We start from the raw sequence: 19,355 nt of genomic DNA, 5'->3' as shown, positions 1-19,355 counted from the left end.
ACGTTGTGGGGTGAGAATTATCTGGCGTCATCGTGAGGTCAGCGCACCTAGCATGCGTGAACTCGGGAGTAGAAAAATATTCCGCTTCATCGCTTTCTAGTCTTTTTCCTTCCTCATCTCCTGATCCACCCACATCACGACCTTTCATCGTAATTATAGCACACCCGACGACAGTGCCCCACAACGGCGTTCATTTTCATTCACCCGACAACAGTCAGTATCCTCGGAAGCAGCTAAAAAAACAGCAGCACCTGTTGGTTTGCTCTGCTTGACACGACGGTCATGTCGACAGGCGTTTGTGTGTGGGTCGTCTCATCCCCATTCTGAGGGAGAATTGACGGGGGGGAAGGACAGCGAAAAAAAAACAACAAGGATACGGTAAGAGGAAAAAAAAAAGAAAAGCGAACGCCGTCGGGAGAAAGCTGCAGCAAACTCGTGACACGGACGGTTGCTTCTAAATGTGAAACCGTTCGTCCGCGTGCTCCCGCTACCCTCCCTCTCAACTCCCCCCGTCTCCTCGTCGTCATCCCTCTCATGCAGCTCCGCGAGACTCCGATACTGCACCTCACCATTTCCCTGCAGTGCAGGGAAGGCTGTGCGCCTCGCGTGTAACTGGTTCTCGTTTCAAGTCAGCTCGAACAGAACGGCAGTTCGAAAAGCCTCTTCGTATGAAGATTTCTGATCAACGGGTGCTTGTCAGATGTACTAGTAGCGTACAGTGGGCGAACGCTACTCAAGTCACGCTCTCGAAAAAATGTAGCTGTCTGTCGTTACGTTTGAAATGTCAGCGAGAAAAAACAAGCAAGGGCGAAAGAGAGAACACATGACGCGATCCTTGCGTTATCCCTTCCGCCCAAACTCAGTATTAATTTTTAAAATTAATTTGTCAGCATGAATACTTATCAGCTCGCTCAATTTAGCCCTCTTACAACTCTCGTCAACTTGGCAAGGTGGCTCTGACTGAGCAATTCGCTATTCTGTTCTGAACGTAAGCGGTGAGATACCAAGACAGGAACGAAGCACAAGGATATCGGACAAGCGCCGCGTTTAGTGATTGTCCTGTCTCGTTGATTTTAGTCGCGGTGTTGGTTGTTTTGCGCTGTTTACTTTTCATGTCTCGTCAATGCACTGACTGCCTGACTGACTGACTGACCGGACATGGAAGCCCAGAAAACCGCGAACCTAGAAGCTGCGTCAGCACCCTTCCATAGCCCTTATAGATAAAGAGTTATCTCTCGTATAGTGGGGCTTGATAATCATGGTTCCGTCTCGTTGACTACTTGAATCGGTATATATGAGGCCTTGCTCATTTTGTGACTGACCGACAAGTGTCACTCACGAAAGTGACGAGTGTCAGCCGCCGCACTGAACTGCCGTAGTGCACGCAACTTTTACCGCAGCGCACGGAGCTTGTGAGGAGCAGCATACACTCTCTCCGCGTCGGTTGACGGAGTTCTTACTCCTCCTCGCAAGCCGCGGGGGAGAGGAGGGGTCACGGGAAGGGAGGTAAAACGTCCGAAACGTGACTGGGCATCGATCCGGCTGCGATGGTGTGACGCAGCGGGCGGCGCGGCAGGTAAGGGCCCCGCGACTGGGCTGCGCGCGAAAGGGAGAAGCGCTCAGAGAGGAGCGGGAGCTTGGCCGGTGTGCGCGCGTGGAAAAAAGTTTGGCCGCCTGCGACACGGGCCCCCACCACGGGATGTACCCCGACGACGCCGCAGCAGGGATGAGCTTGGGCAGTTTCTTGGATTTTTGTGTGTCGAATCCGGCGCGAGAGCCCGTGTCTTCCCGTCTGCGTCCGGCCCCAGGTAAGCACTTCACGAATTCTTTTAAAACACATTTCTTTTTGGAACCGTTATCTTCTCAAGTTGCGCTCGACAACAGCCTAGCCTGCGAGCGTTCCCGATAGCTTAGTGCAGTGCACTTACAGGAGATTATAGGTTGAGTTCATTTTGACAAAACTTACAGGCCGACTATATTATCTCGTGACACATGTATTACTTGGCAAGAACGAACGTCTTCAGAATAATCGTGGGTGCTCTGGGAAACGAGATACGTATAACGAAGCCTCGAAAGAACACCACTACAAGACATGACATGAACAATTTAAAAATATCTTAATGACAATCTGCATCCGACCCTCATCTTGGGAGTGAATTGATGACAACGAAGGGTATGGTCATTCGAACATAGTTGCGTGCAAGTTTAGTATCGTGATCTCAGTAAAACACATCAACTCCTCAAATAATTTTCGCACATGTACACACGGTTGGAAATGATTTGATGTGTATCATTGGACAGGATAGTGACACATTATTATTAATACGGGTCACTGAGAGGCAAGATCGACTTTACTTCCATCGGTAGTCATACCGAACATAGACATTGCTTTTAGAAAACGGGTTCAGAACAGGCTGACTGACTTCGGTAGGGCGCTTGTTCTAGAACGCCCTTATAAAGTGGACTACGCAATGTAATGACCACGTTTACTGTGAAACAAGGCCTAGGCAAGCTATAAGCGAGACGTACATAGAGGGATAGGTGGCGACGCTACCGTAATGTTGCCAGGTGACTCTGAAATGACGCCACGGATTTTGACCTAGCTGACTATCATGTAGTGAATCGTCCAATAATAATAACCGCACCACACTGTTCTTCTAATAGAACCAAGGACTCGGCCTAGCAAGTTTCCGGAACTTTCTTCTGCGTCGTAACGGAATTCGAGTGCAGAAATATGTGACGTCACAATAATGAACCACTTGAGCTATCGGCATGAACTTCATGGACTGGGAAGTTTGGCCCCTCCTTTTTTTCCCCCAAATGAATATACGAAAGAGAATGTCGTCATTCATCCGTCGGTAGAACGAAGCTAAAATGAGAATTCGATAGTAAGTGAATCCACCTATAGCTTCTGAGAACAATTTGCCAGTGTGAGCTCTTGAATGGGTCTCTTCACTTTTCCTCCGTTGAAATAAAACAAGGATTTTGAATGCGCTAATATACAGGACACCGTGGTCTACGCTGTTTTCGCGGCGCATGCATACGACTTATGAGCGCTCCATAGGCCACCACGTTGGGGTAGATAGAGGGCGCTGCCCGCCTTTCCGTTGCGCAGCACGGTGGACAACTTGTACGAAAGTTACTATTCTATCGCAACAGCTTAGCAAACTCACAAATTGCGCTGCGTTACCGATAGGAACGAGAAAAAAGAAAGTTACGTCTTTCGCGGATAACAGCACACTTGTCCCCTCCGTTTCATTCGGTCTTCGTATGTGCCCGAGCGCAATACAGCTGTTCTTCCATAAATAACTGTATGCGCTGTAAATGCCACGTAACAAGAAAAACGAATTTCCAGATCTTTCCTCACACTGACTCTACTGTGTCACATTTCGAAACGAGATTTTCGTTTTTGATGAATAGTTTCCTTTCGAACGCATGAAGTTACTAACTTTCAGGCTTCCGACATCTGTCTGCGTCTCGATATTACCCTCCTGTATGACTTATGTACTCTTGTAATGTGTACGCTTGCTACTTCTATCTTGACTGACGGCATCACATAGATACTCGGGAAGAGGCCTTCACCCTGTAGTGAACACAATCAAAGTGATGATGATATTAACAATGCTGGGCTCTTAAAAATGCTAACGTTAACGATGCTAACCTATTTGCGGTACATTAAGTACCATTTCTCCGTTCATGCAAACAGAAAAGTTCAAATGACTTGAGCAGAGGTTGGGTGTTCAATATGAACATTAAGCGACATGCGCTTACTGTGCCTATATCTGCTAAGAATGATGCAGATGAAGAATTTGAAAGGCGATCCGAGCGGGGACAGTGACAGAGAAGGAGCGCTGTTCGCTGATGCCTTAAGTTTCTAGCATATTAGTACAAGTACCGCATGCGGTTTCAGTTATTACATTTCGTCTTGTAGCGTAACAATAACCCGATGTTTCAAGTGTTAGGAAACCATCAGTACTGTTACATTAGCCCGTCTTCGAGTTACATAAAGTACCTTCGTAAACTGAAAGCCACGGGTTGTTGACAGAGTTTCGTGTTTGGAATGAAGAGGCGACTGTGATAATCGCAGACCACAATACGAGCTATAGCGTAAGAGCGACCCTTCAGTGAAATGTCATGCTCCGTGGCATAGTGTCGAAGGGCTTTGATACAAACAACTGTGGTGTCTGTCAAGACAGTATTACTGTTACGTAAGCATATTTAGGGTGCTCTAGGATGAATATGCTACAACTGTAACAATATGAACTTAGCACGAACATCGCTTATTACTGAATTTGATTGAAATCAGTAAATAACAAAGAAGCGAGCTTACACAACTTTCATATGGCAGCGCTGTCACTTTATTCATGTGCGCTGTAGTGTTAACCAGTGGCCGTTGATCTAAACCTTTAACATGTAGCTCTTATAACGTGTTGCGCTTATTCTGCGACGACATCCTATTACGATCACGTGCACATTGCTTGAGACATTTATATTTTCTTTGCGAGAACAATTTATATTCAACCTTCGTGATTTTTAAATTTCAATAGTTTGCCCTTAGACGTAGTAAAATGTGGCGTCAGAGATATGCGAACAGATTTGATTCGCGCAGAAAATCAAGTAGCAGAAAATCCATGGATCTAACGATCAAGATCGAGTGGTCGGCCAGGCCTGACGAAGCCAATTTATTCTATTAATAATCTTCTGAGTCGTATGCGCGCTCGACACGTGTAATCAAACAAAATTTGTCTAGCCACTTATACTTACTATTTGTCATGGTTCTTATGACTTTGTTAAGCGCTACTACTAGGGTCTTATCTCTGAGCACTCTATAAAAGGTGACAATATACGCAAATGTGCTCTTAAAATTTTCCGAGGCAAGAGCCGTTAATCTCGAAGTACATATCAGGTGGCGTCGCAATACCGAGCCACGGTGAAGAGAGACGCGCCGCACAAATGCGCACAGTATCCTGGCCTTGCACGCTCCGGCTGGCCAATCTGCGCAGGAAGTGGCTCTCGATGTGCAATGACACATGCAGTCGTGAACACGGGAGCACGTGCAGCACCGTGCTGTGAGCGACGCCTACAAGCGTGAATGCGAGAGTCTGCACATGCGTAGTTCATTTGCAGATTTGTTAAGTTGCTACCGAGCGCGTCGCGTCATCGGTGAGCGCCTTCGACGATAGTGCCCTCGTAATAATATCTGGGGTTTAACGTCCCAAAACCACGATATGGTTATGAGAGACGCCGTAGTGGAGGGCTCCGGAATTGTCGACCACCTGGGGTTCTCTAACGCGCACCTAAATCTAAGTACACGGGCCTCAAACATTTTCGCCTCCATCGAAAATGCAGCCGCCGTGGCCGGGATTCGATCCCGCGACCTTCGGGTCAGCAGTCGTGCGCCATAACCACTAGACCACCGCGGCGGGGCACGATAGTGCTCTCGGATCACTCGGTGCGCGCGATGATGCAATAGTCTCGCCGCTAGCGCACTGCGCACGCGTCGAGCCTCGCGTTGGTGTAGGTAGGGGTCGCTGATAGCACTGGGCTGCACGCGTTCCTGTGTTCACGCTAAGCGTGCTCACGAGCGTATGTCATCGGTGCCGTGTGCAAAAGAGACTTGAACGCACTACGCCCGCCCCGTCAATGGCAGTTTCATGCGAGGAAGCTTTATTTTGCCCTTCTTTGAGAACTGCGGAGACGGGGCTCATGTTTTGAGTTGGACGATATCATTGCAGTCCGGAAATTGAAAACTTCGTTTGAATATTTGGCTTTCGTGGTTTTGCGCTGTCTAGCAGCGTACTGTGTCCCGTCGTACTTGATCCTTTTATGCATTCCCCATATAAGTGTTTGCACTGTAGTTGGGTGTGCTTCGTGCTCATTGTATACATTCCTCCAGCTTGTTAGGTTCCCATGTATGCCGTCCTAGAAACTATATCCCCGTAAGGCATACTGGTGGGCTAGTTGGTACTGCATATCTTTAGGCTTAGTGGAACGAGACATCAGAACACAGAACGAGATGACGTGTCTTCGTGCCTTTTTTTTGTGCCCTCTTGTTTGTTTTGCGCTAAACCTAATTACATGTTCTCGCACAACGCTTTCGCAGTACGCTGAACACTCGTTACCGTCGGGCCCTCCTTGAACGCGATATAGAGCTGAATTCTCTCGTGCAATCGTCCCAAATATGGCACGATTTGTCTGGCACATCTCGACCCGAATTTTTTCCCTTAGAATGAGATTGGTGTTTTTTCTTTCTGTTCAATAGGACATAACATGTTTACCGTTCAATTTGTCACCGTGCGTGAACCAACTAGAAAAAATCACAGCATATCCACGGAGTGAATGATGATGAGTGGGCGAAGCTGCGGAGGTTCATCGGTAAACCGTGAATCTTCCGTGAATTCTGCCCAGTACATCATCACCGACGTGAGATCGGGCGCGTTTATACTAAAGGTTCGATGAGTTATGACGACTTGCAGCTCACTTTAACTTTACATGTACGCTGTGAATTTTCATTGTTTAGAAAACCATTGCTTTAGAAAACATCTGGCGTCTTTCGTTAAGCAGCTGGCGTCTTTTCGTTTTGCTTTAGAAACATCTGGCGTTCTTTCGTTTTGCTTTTACAAAACATCTGGCGTCTTTCGTTGGTTTATTTCATCAATCAACGGCGTTTTGAACAAAATTTTTATTGTTTAATCACGCACAGGAGAAATCTCACCAGGCACTACCTTGGAGATAAAGAATGGCTGCTAATGGGAATGAGAGACAGAAGAAGTCGGCTTTTAGCTAACGCTGCGAATTTTTTATTGTTCAACAACGCACAGGAAAAATCTCCCATCGGCACCACCTTGGAGGTCAAAGCGTAAGACTGGTTACGCACTACGACTACGACAACGACTACGAGGGACGAACGGGTGCCGCCTTAAGGAGCTTCGCCCCTAAAACGTACACAATGAGCTTGTTATGCAGTGCAAAGAATTGTAACTTCGTATTTGTCACCGTTACTACTGCACCGAACTATAACGTATTTGTTCAGCTGTTTTTATTTTATCAAATAAGCAGTATTTGCGCCTATTTCTTGCTTATTCAACGAAAGTCTGCCACGTGCAGCGCTTTCGACGTGCGCACCTGAAGGTGCGCGGCAGCGCAGTTTGGTGAACTATATGCATATATAATTTCTGTACCCACTTATCGTTGAGAGACGATTGCGTTGTTCATGAAGGGCCACCGAGTGGTATACGACTCCTGATAACGCGATGAGTACATTAACATTAGTGATATCTATTGAACTATTAGTGAACTTTCTGGTTTTCCAACTACAGAGATGACGTTATCTCGACAGATACGCTTCATGTGGTCGCCATTATGATCATTATTATTATTGCTCAGTTCTAGTAATAATCGAAAGGGATGCAAATCGAACGCGAGTGAACGTGTACGAAGCTGTGGGTTTTTGCTATTTTTCTTAAAGATGAAAACGGCAAGTTAAACATAGATCGGTTAGCCCCGCCGGCGGCAAGATCATAACCACCACCACCTTGATCAGTCTTTCTACGAAGGCCTGACCGTGAAAATATGTTCGGCGTCTCAACGTGCAAAGTACGGAGAGCTATAAAACAAAAGTAGTAAAGTAAGAGCGCACGAAACGAACTGCATGAAGCGCCATCTGTGCCCTTTCGGAGACGCGCATAGAGACGCGTATAACTGGTTACCGCGACTCGCGGGTCCGTGTCACGGCTCAAATCTCGAAGCCCTTTGATATCGACCGCACGGTTTGAGATGAAACTCGCCAGATGGCAGGTTGGCGCTGCGATCGTCAGAGATTGTTGATTGTAGACCAGGCGGCTATCGCCGTACCGTTACAAAGGGGATGCCAATAACCAATCGTTGTTCACAAGTCACGGATATAAATCGTGATTATTCGTTCCAGTTTGTCTACGTGTACGCGTTTAATACTCGATATTGAAAGCATCCTTCAATCAATCTCTCAGAGTTATCGTGCTCTCTTTCTAATGCATAATTACGAGACAAACACAATTATGCATTTAACTGCAACGAAAAGCACGACAGTTCGCGCAGTTGCACGTTTAAAGATGTAAGTTCACTAAATTAATTGTGTTACTCGAATAGGTGTCGACCGCATATTGTGTGCGTGTTCATTACTAAATATATGGACTAGATTTTGCTAAGGGTTCATTATTAGGCTGTTCTTGCACACGTCTTTTTTTTTAAAGCTCTGAAAGCTGATTAATAGCCCTGATATGTTTAAATTTATTTATTCGTTGTTGTACAACACAACGAAAACAACTTACGTGTTCTGGATGATTTTCCTGCTGGTTGAATCACGAAGCCGTCTTGCTTAGAGTAGCGGCGGCAAATTTCATGGCGTTACTTTTATCAACCGGCAACGGAGCTGGGCGAATAGATGTATTATGCAACGATATATATTGTCTTTTTTCATGACCTGGTTCAGTAAGTCCGCATGTTATTTGGACAAGAAATAAATCCGCTAAAAGAAGTTTGGGCATCGAAATGTAAACAAATCTCGGGATTGTTTACGACCAGCAGTTTTAATGGTATTTCTTATAGCACCACCTTGAAGGTATGGTAGAGGATAGAAAGGATCTAGGAATGTTTCAGTAGAAAATTTTAGAACGTTTGGTGCTTAACGCTGTGTGTTACTGTGCATGTGGTAAAAAGATTCAGTGCTTCTTACGTATTCCTGCGGTTTGTCTCTTCACTGACAACTTATTTCGTTTATTAAAGGCTAGTTACTTATTTCTCATTCATGTTGATGAATATATGTCGCAACCTTCAGTGAAAGTCAGCCAGTATGGCTAGGCATAATTTGACGGGCAATAACATTGATGCCTCGTTGAAGTTGCCCAAGTAAAACGGTGCTTATAAACTGGCACAAGTTGTTTACGGCTCGTCGCAGCTTTTGCATTTTGTCATATATTTCACGTCATGGCGTTCAAGTTGCGCAATCTAACAATTACCAACGCTAATTTCACGGCTGTGTTGTGCAGGGACGTTGTTGGTGAGTGCGAATCAAGTCGCGAGTGCGATTCCCCGAACGCCGTAGTCGCGATTGGTTTCTCGGTAGAATGAGAAGAACCAAAATACCTGTGTGATGTACCGATGTGTTCATGCTCGCGAAACAAGCATGCGCTGCTGTTAAAACGTCTATGAAATGTCTTCATTGGGACGCAACACACTGCCGATTAGCCAGCTGTTCCTAGGCTATTGCCGCTAAACTATATAATCGAAACCTATGAAAGTTGTCATCTGTTATCTCAATAAGTTTGACCTTGTTCAAAGTCATGAAAGGGCACAACCATTCTAATTTAATGACATTGGTGGTTTGTGTTTAGTATCGGGTGCAGATACCACTGTAATTGGATATCGCTGTGAGAGGGCTCCGTACTGTGCGGTGCATGATGGTGCTGGTGAGGATGGTGGTCTGAAACATATGGGGCGAGTATAGGATCGCAGAGTGAGGATACTAGTTTGTAACTTGAGGGACACTTTCGGCTGGTATGCTCTAGCTCTTACTGATTTCGTAGTGAGAGAGGAACAACTTTCATAAAATAAGGCTTCTTGGATACTGTCGGTGGAACCCCTCGTTCGGGGCCCCATTAGTTATTGCGGATAGCCAGAATAGCCAATGGGGTTAGTGAAGTTTGGTTGTGTGGAAATCATCACACCGTCCGTGGGAGCGCGCGTCGTCCACTCTCGGAGGCTCTATAATTAAAATTAACGCTTAACCAAGCCAAGGAACTTAATTTGCTGGTTGATAATAAAGTTTATTCCTCCTCCTCCTTAACCTAAGCGCCGACAGATGGCGTCGACCTCGTCCCTTTCGTTTCATCGCTCCATCAATAGATGGCGAAGATGTATACAAACTGCATGTAGTAAGCCATCACGGGCGGACAATTTATACTGGATTATGTAGCATTGTGTATGAAAGTACTTGAATATTTTGTAAGAAAAGAGAAAAGTTCGGAGGAACAAACTTAGTAGCATATTTCGCCACACCGTTTCAACAGGGACCACCATAATTAACACGATGATCATCGTCCTCCTCATGACTGCGGCGTGGCATTGCGCTGAATTCGCTGTCACTGGCTGTTTGTGTGTGTCGCTCACGTGTTGTCTTCTTGTGGCCAAGTGCTGAAGTTAAGATGGCTCTGCTTATTAGCCCTCGTATTGCATCGAGTTTGCGCACTTTCAGAGGAAAACTTCAGGAAGTTGACCGCACAAAGATACATATGCATAAATGGATGAGTGTAATGAGAGGATACTTATCCTTAACTTCTCCCTGGATAGAAAGAGAGAAAGGACGGAAGGGCGTCCTCCTTGCTCTTGCAGAGACGCCGGGACTGATATGCTTCACGGGTCATGATGACGTCATTTGATGACATCACCGAATGCTGCACTTACCGAGTGGTCACTCATTGTAGTGTCGCGGTTAAATACATTGTTATAACGTGACCTCACATATTGGCGTCTTAGGGCCTTGCTTAGAACGTGAGCCAAACATAGACAGACAAGCTTCACAAACACAATCGTATGCGCCAGTTCTCCAGGGCTAATGTAAGTTCCTCTGCAGCTGTAGCCTTTGCTTTTGTTCTCGTTGCAAGGAGGGGTCCCAAGGCGCCTGCTATGGAAGTTTATCGGTAAAGTCCAGAACCGGCTGTAATAATAACTTCTGAGGATTTACGCGCCAAAACCACAATATGATAATGAGGCGCGCCGTAGTGGAGGGCTCCGGAAATTTAGGTCATCTGGTGTTCTTTAACGTGCACTGACATCGCACAGTACACGGGTATCTAGTATTTCTCCTGCATCGAAATGCGACCGCCGCGGACGGCATTGCACCCGCGACTTTGGGTCAGCAGCCGCGCATCGTAACCACTGTACCACCTAGATGGACAGAACAGGCTGTCTGCTGAGGGGTACACGTGTACGTGGAGTCTGTTAACATTCTCCAACTTCTTTCCGTATAGCGTGTCTACCATTCGACTAAAAAATGCTTTGCAAACTGCAAAGCTACACCTCTAAACAACCTGTAGAGCCTACGTAAGTGCACAACCCCGGTGCCCGTACGCATGCGCAGCTGCATGCCGCTCTCGAGTTCGCGCAAGCGCAATGACGACATCGTGCTTTGGGTATAGTACGGGCGCCTTTATCATTATAATGTTTTTGCTTATGCGATTGTGCCAGGGAGACCTGAGCCGGGGTCGCCAATGTCATTGTAGTCTCTATCTGCATCCAACGCGGAGAACTACTCACGCTCGCACCAATTGCTCGCTATGAACAAAGATTGTGCAATCCTGTATGACAGTTCAGTTGCGGCGCTAGCGATGAAACTCGTTCTGACGTCACTTTATTACATACATATCGTTGCTTCGCGAGCGCGTACCGTAGCATCACCACAATAGCGTGCACGAGACAAAGACAGACGATATAAAATAGCGAACAAATATCGCGAATCGGACTGCTGCTTCTCTAACGTCGTTTTATTTTTATTTATTTTTTGTACGGCGACGACGAGCCGAGCAAAAAGACCCGGGCTCCGCGTTTGACGTCATGACGGACGTCAGAGAGGTCCGACTGATCAAGGCGCTCTCGGCGCGGTGGGCTAACGGCGGTTGCGTAACAGACCCTCGTGTCGAAGGAGTCCGCATGCAAGTGCGATACCATAGGACACGTCTGGCCATGACATCGTCAAACTGGAGCACACGCGAATCTTCGACAAATTGACGTCACGCGGCATTCTCTGATGTCATGTAAAGATTGCGAACTGCGCTGTAGGCTGTAGCTGTAACGTTTCTCTTATAAAGGGGTTGCTGCGTAGAGATCGGTTTACAAATAGTCCCGGATCTCTGTTTTAGGTCTAGTCGTCGCTTCCACCGTATAAAAAAGGCGCATGTCATGAAACTACGTAATTTTAGCCATAAAGATAACGGTTACATATAGACGAGAAAGTTGGGCATCTCTAAGTAGCTATCGGAAATATTTTAGTTTGTGCGCGTTGCAGAGACTAGGTTTGGTGTCTTTCTTGAAGTGCTGTTGCAGGCGACATTAGCGTCATGAGTTCGGCTGATAATTTCGGCGTGGTTTCGGCGGCGTCATCGAAGCCAACCATAGGGCTCTTAAGATGCCGATAATGTTGGCACGGGAAATGCAACCATATTTTGCGTGAGCTCAAGCGGACCAACCGCAGAATTCGCCAAGTCATCGTCTATCGAAGTCCGTATATACATTTTTTTTCTCTTCATTTTCATTCAAAGGTAATCGACTCTTGCAGCGCACGCTGCCTTGGTATTCCTTGCGTCACCGATCGAAGAGGACTAGAGGTACGTCATAAAGACACTGAGCACCGATGTATATCTTGAATCTATGGCATATGTATGTCTAAACGGGCAAAGGATCGATACTGTAAGCTGCGTCAGAAATCCGGCGTTGTACTGGAATGTTCGGTCATCATATTAGCATTATAGGGTGCGCGAGTAAGCCCTGAGAGAGAGAGAGATAGGGAGGAAAACAAGAAAACAGGTGGAGTAATCTTTTGCTATAACTACTACCTACTTCGGTAATTCGATGGTATCCCGCACAGGGAAAGACTTACGTGTTTGGCGCAAACGCGCATTTTCGCCGGTGACCACGATCACTCTGAATGGCATCTATAGCTTGACAGTCGTTGCTCTATTAATTTTGAGATCTTAGTGTGGCACACGTTGACTTTTAACTTATGTGCTCAAGTATGGGGTAATGCGATCAGGTAAGAATATCCAAGTAAAGATACTTAGAACATGCTACCGCTGAATGAACTGAGCTTTGATAAGCTGCTGGTAAAGTTTTCGCGCGTCTTCCGCTGATGCTCGCCTTCTCATACTCACCATTAATAGCCGGGAGAAAAAAGTTGCTCTTTCAGAAGTTTAGCCAGCTTATCGTTGGGCGATGGATGAGGACAGTGTGTCCAAGTGTTGACGGTAAGTGGGATCGGGAGGCCGCAGGGCAGTTCGAAACCGGAGAACAACTATTCCTTTGAAGTGTAGATTTCATGTTTCAAGAGGACTATGGCGCCAAAATGCTACACGAAATAATAAATTCTTTGAGCGATTCTTTGAACGAACTCCGCGCATTCGTTATGAGGTGCTTCGTGTAAATGAAAAACTGGCTGCCGGCTAAAGCTATGGTGCAGGGTAGAGTAATAAGGCTTGTTCTCAAAGTGGAAGCACGAGCCAGTCGGTTGATCGTCTTCAACGCAGTAACAGCGCTAGAACCAAGACGCAGCAGAAGGGTACGAGGGCAACGACACTACTACTCATCCGCTACTTCACTCACCTAACGAAGTTAACGCAGACTAGGTCGGGTTGCAATCTCCGCGCTTCAGTACCCGGGTTTGGGACAGTTCAACGGAATTTCCAAGGTCAGTTTCCGTTTGTAGCACACACGACGTATCTGCGCAGAACGGCGCGTTGCACCAGTCTGTCCCTCAAACATGGTCCAAATTGAAGTTACCTCTCTAATCCCAAGCGCTGCAGCGAGCTTGGAACGCACAATACAAATAGAGAAACCGCCTTCTCTCATAATGATCGAACCAGTCCTGTAGACTGGTGGTTTGAATTGCTCTATTGGCTACAACTCATCTAATGGTTGGTCTACTCGATCAGGCCATTTGATTGGTGGTCCATTTACCCATTGCTAACGGTTACCCCGTCTCGACTCGTCATAACTACCTCGAATGAACACGCTACACCTCACAATGCCTTGAAAACCGTTGTTTCCTATTCTAAAATACGACTAAAATGATGTCGTATCAATGGCGACTTGAGGTACGAGCACAACGTAGATTGCTCTTGGCATGTGACCTCGATGGTGGTGGTTCGCAGTGTTGAGCCTTCGTCCGGCGTGAGCCCCCAACGCTGTAAGAGGCCCGCGCGATAATCGCGACGTCCACGGAGGAGCCGGCCCGGGAGGACCGGGCGCCAGCGGGCGGAGCCGTCCTCCTCGGTGGGGCCAGCCCACCCTCCGCCCCCAGCAAGCGGAACATGAAGTCGCTGATGCCCGACGTGTACCCCGACCAGCTAAGGGAGCTCAACCCGCTCATCTGCTACGTGCAGTGCCTGCGCGGTAAGCCGCACCACTCGCTTCAATCAATCAATCAATCAATCAATCAATCAATCAATCAATCAATCAATCAATCAATCAATCAATCAATCAATCAATCAATCAATCAATCAATCAATCAATCAATCAATCAATCAATCAATCAATCAATCAATCAATCAATTAGTGACTGAGTGAGTGAGTGAAAACATAGAATCAGCGAGTAAGTGACTACATAGAATGAGTAGGTGAGTGGCAATGTAGAATAAGTGAGTGAGTGGAAACATTGAAACAGATGAAAAAAATCATCGGACAGGAAATGTGGCTGGAGCCAATCTTTCAGACCCGGCGGCGTTCCCTGTCGAAGAATTTTTTCATCTCTTCAAGCCCTGCATCTTGACGTGAACTATGGTCTTGTTTGAACATAAAAACGGGTGCTTTGGTGTGAATTCACTGCTCAAATTCGCTATAAGATTATTTAAAAAGTAGGCGCTCAAGCCTATAAGCTTTTCACACTTCGTAGTGCCCTCGTGGCATCGTAAACGAACGTGCATACAAATGAAAATGAATGAATGGCTGAATTGTAATGAAGTTATATAACTGTGTAAAAATACAATTAGCGTTTCGGTTGCCTATAAATTAACAAGGCGTGCAGCGCACATGACAGGAACAGTGAAAAGTGCACACGTTTCCGTATTAGCGAATTTTACTGTTTTACATTGGTGGAATACCATCCCGCCGCTGCAGAGCCTAGCTGTTAAGCATCTGACTTCTCCCGTAAATGTTAATCCCGCCAACATTACTTCTTAAGCTGACACAAAGTAATGATAACGTGATCAGGAGAGCTGTTGCTCGGAATTAAAGGGCCATCGCATGATCCTATTGCAATGTCTGATTACGCATTTGAAGTTGTAAGGGGTCGTGTTATGAATATTTCCTGAAATTTTCTAATTGGTTCATTATTGGACAATTTAGGATGAATTAAACCATCCCATTATCATGCCTCCAAACCTCACTGCTAAAACAGGTGCTCTCTCCCATTGCCTCAAACAGCGTCCAGAAGCGCTGCGTACCACCAATTATTGGAGGCAAAGGAATACTTCATGTTCACGTGACGAGTAGCGCATCCCTATTTCTTCTTCTCTTTCTATTTTCGCTTCGCCAAGCACTCAGTGCGGGCTTCGAATTGGATAGATAACCAATTTCGCGAGCTGTGGTCAGTGACGTTCTGAGGAACGCTTGTTTCGCAGACACGCGCTTATTACGTGGGCACTCTCTCTCCAAGCGCGCCTTCCTCGCGATAGAGAGAGGGGGGAAGGGGCATGGTATTCTGTTTTAAATTTCAACCGTTTTAGTAGTGCCTCGCAGACGTGTCATGTTTTGCAGGCACGATCGCATCGCCGCCGACCGATCTACGCACCGGGCTTGATCGTTGGCAGTGCGCGAACCTGGTGGGGGGCAATTTAAGGTGAAATAAACGCATGTGTGCTTCGCTTAATTGTGAAAGTATTGACATTTTTAAGGCCAAAGGAAATCAAGTTGGCAGCGCTCCGAGGGTGTAATGGTATTGGTATAGCGGCTGATGGGTGATTGCTGTCAAGTTGCGACAAATCGTGCTTCCCGTGAACGAAAAAAAGGCGCAACGAAGATATATGCATCGAAAAAAAAAAGCGCGTCGAATGGAAGTCGGGTAGTTCCCCGATCAAATCCACACCATCAAGAAAACGATAATGTTATTAAAGGGGCCCTGCAACACTTTTTCAGCACGGTCAGAAAACGCTGCCGATCGGTAGTCTAGGCTCCCGAGAACACGCAAGCCAAACATTATATCGCAGCACGCGGCCTGAGATTTACAATAAATTCGCAAAGTCAGCTAAAAAGCGCTCTCTCTTTTCTCGACAAAAAAAATGATGCTTACGGCGTCACAGGCAGGTTCCACGCAATTGGCCGATTTGAACATGACGCGCTAGGTAGTTACTGCGGTCGCCGCTAGAGGCCGCCACGCGCGCGCGCGATCGCACTGAAAGTACGCCACGCATTCGAAGAAAAAAACAGAAAATGTGCTCAAGGTCAGGAGGCGCGCGTGGCGTGCCTTCTTCCCCCGTGCCATCACCCCTGCTTAGCTTCCAGCGCTTTCGTCAGGACGAGAGTAGAGAGAAAGCAGTTACAGCGTGCTACAAATCTTTGTAACTCCGCTCGTACCGGACGTATTCCAAAAATTTTTTGCGGCGTTCGATTTGTGAGGCAATAAGTACCTTTAGTGAATCCATTCCATGGCTACTTGGAAAAATGTTGCAGCGCCGCTTTAAGCCTTAAAACCGTAGTCTTTCAGGGCTCAGGCTCACAGAAAGCTGTGACATGTTAGTAAGCTAGGGTACATCGCACACAAGCCACGGTGATGAAATTTAGTGGATTGGTGAACTAGTAAATCTTATTTCACCTTATAATGCTGTCTACAAAAAAAAAAAGAACATGACGAAAAAATTAAAAAAAAACAAAATAAAACTGCCAAAGGGAGCCATAACAGTGAGAGAAGTTGATTGTACGGATCCTCTTTTAGCTCTGAATTAAGCAGAGATAAACTGGCATGCAGAATTTAATTCAGTAGACGTCTCGCGATATCACTCGCGGTGACCAAATGGCGTTTCCTCCTGTATCGGGGCTCGCAATCCATCCACGAAACGTGCCTGTAAAGCGTGCTTTGCCTGTAAGGACGATGTGCTTGCGAACAAAGCCTACACTACAAAAGCAAAAATGTGGTTTCGAAATGAAAATCAACTGTTCTTGTTCTCGGTTCGCGCCTGGTGAAGTAAACAGAAGCATGTGTTTAGCGAGCAGCATAACCGTAACTTTCCAGAAGCCTTAAGAAAAACAAAACAAAGCGAACCCTCTGCGGACAGATAGCTCGCGACTTGTGGAAATTGCTGTTGTAATTTGTTCTAAGAGCTGCGCATAGCTCTATTTGCGTTTAGTTTGGTCATAAATTGGTGTCGGAAACATTTGACGCGTGACGTCAGAGTCATCTGCTTATCTCGAATGCCCAAATGTACCGGCCTGTTCACGAGTAACGTCTCGATTTCGGGATGATGAAACAGAAGAAACCTCAGGAGCGTCGGTTGGCTAATCGCATCCACCTGGCACTCGCAATAGCTTGTGCTGTCGTTCGAACCCGACGTCACGGGCTCTAGGAAACTTCATCCGGTCGCCGAGGCTATGGACGCCAATGTATCACCCACAAAAGCTGCCTCGAAGTTGCGCAGGCCAACGAAACAAAGAAAAAGAATGTTCTAGCCTGGCGGATTCGGGTGACGTCACGAGGATTTCTCGACACGTGACTGATGCGTCTGTTGCGTCGCCTGTAGCGTTACGAAATGAAAGAGAAAACGAAAGAAAAACCGCAAAGAAAGCGTTGAGAAAGTAAGAAAGTAGCCGCGACAAAGCAACGTCGGTGTCAAATTCAACGTCTGTGCGTCTCGCCAAGAAAGTTGCCTCCGCGAAGCGCGGGGAAGAAAAGCGCGCGCAATTCGAAAGAGAGTTCCTCCATGACGTCACGTCAAGAGCGTCCGCGTGTTTGGTGGAGGGATCGCGTTGACGTAGTTTCTTCTGGGTTCTCGCTTACTCGGTAGTAGATTATCTGCCGGGTAGAGCTTGTCGGAAACTCTTCGTGTCGAGAGGACAGGCGCGGGTCTCAAAAGTCAGGACTAGTTCTGTGTTTTGCCGAAGAGAGAGATCGTTTGCTTTTTAATGACCATAACGCTCGTTAAACTGATGCGTATTTGAGTTCACGCGATCTGTGCCGCGGTGTAAGTAGAGAAGTAAATCTTACTTGCAAAACAGCTGCGAGAACGATCAGCTGATTCTCTTGAGGAGTTGGAAATTGCGCTTAACATGCAAGTAAGGTTCATGCAGTGCCTGAAGGTTCTGACCAGCTTCAGTCGGTCGAAGGAACTCAGTAACGATGGTAAGAAAAGTAAGTTTACGAGCGAGCAAAGCCATTTTATTGATTTTTTTTATTGTTCGTGTTATCACGTTTCCTGAAGTGGAAGCAAACACTTAGAAAATTTACTCTCTCGGAGCCACCGCATCTATGCGCATTTTTTCTCTGGATATTTTAACAAATATTTGGGAATTATACTTTGAGTCATTGAGTTTTGCTTTTAGTATCGGAGTAAAATACTTTTAAGAAAAAAAGACATAACTTGAGGCCGACTTTATAGTAAATGAGATTGTAATATTATCAATTTTATGTATTTATGTGAAAGGTCAAAGGTGCATTTAACTGAAGTTGCATTGCTACAAGTTGATTCTGACGGTAGCGATATGAGGTAATGCAAGGTTAGACACTAAAGTGATTTGTTAGGTTGAGATTGCGTCAAGTTGTATTACATCTACGGTGGTACACGGACCCCCCGCTTAAAGAAGAGTTGATATATGCCGGATACTTCGGGCTGTTGGGTGCTATTTCTAGAAAGTAACAGAATCAGCAATTTTTGTGGCATGTCTTCCAATATAACTGCGTCATTTTCGTTCCTCGCTTCTTGGTTCCATCGCTTAAGCGAACATGTTTCAGCTTTCTGTACATGATGCCGTTACACGGTGTAAGAAGTACAAGGTCTATTGCTTTTCCAACGGCATCAATGCCCGCATTTAGCCTGTAGTGCGTACTTTTGATATAAATTTGTAAATTTTTAAAGTTTTTATAAGGTATGCGTGGTTTTTTAGACGTGGTCTGTCGCAACACTAGAAAAGAGTTCTTGCAGTCCACCTGCAGGCTCGTATGCTCATTTACTGCACCGTTTCGTGTCGCACTTGAACGAATGTGATTGAAGAATCTGTACTCAAAATATGTGCTTCCTCTCTCTTTGTGTCTGATTCCGGTTCAGATCATGCTGACGACACCTCCAACGCGAGCAAAAAGGCCCACATCCGATCCAGCGCTTTCAAACACTTGAAGAATGAAAGTTGTGTCAAAAATGGGGTAAGTTCACATCTCGGTATTACATTGCTTCGTATTTTATTTCTTGGGAGCCTGCTTTTGTAGTACTGCTATTACTTCCGGTCATGCCTTTAATGGAGCGCGGCATGCTGTAACCACCGTCTTACCGTGCATTTACGCTATTATCGCTTGCAGGAAGGATTTGCTATCGCCGTGTCCCTTCAAGACGGAACAATCATCTACGTATCTGGCTCCATCACTTCTCACCTTGGCTATTCAAAGGTAAGTCACAAATGGGACACCT

The 19,355-nt window shown here is 46.2% G+C and overlaps 1 protein-coding gene across 1 annotated transcript in view; it reads left to right on the top strand.

The window, feature by feature from the left end:
* Positions 1-1,677: 1,677 nt before the first annotated feature.
* LOC119389605 (period circadian protein) overlaps positions 1,678-19,355 on the top strand; it is a 40,238-nt gene continuing 22,560 nt past the window's right edge. The window contains exons 1-4 of the mRNA XM_037656952.2: positions 1,678-1,808; positions 13,899-14,139; positions 18,999-19,093; positions 19,247-19,333. Coding sequence (XP_037512880.1) covers positions 14,058-14,139; positions 18,999-19,093; positions 19,247-19,333 — 264 coding nt within the window. The 5' untranslated portion in view covers positions 1,678-1,808; positions 13,899-14,057. The remainder of the gene's footprint in view (positions 1,809-13,898; positions 14,140-18,998; positions 19,094-19,246; positions 19,334-19,355) is intronic.

Source organism: Rhipicephalus sanguineus, chromosome 4, assembly GCF_013339695.2.
Source record: "Rhipicephalus sanguineus isolate Rsan-2018 chromosome 4, BIME_Rsan_1.4, whole genome shotgun sequence".
Taxonomy (NCBI): Eukaryota; Metazoa; Arthropoda; class Arachnida; order Ixodida; family Ixodidae; genus Rhipicephalus; species Rhipicephalus sanguineus.
Note: the sequence above shows the minus strand (reverse complement) of the source record. Positions and strands in the feature narration are given on the sequence as shown.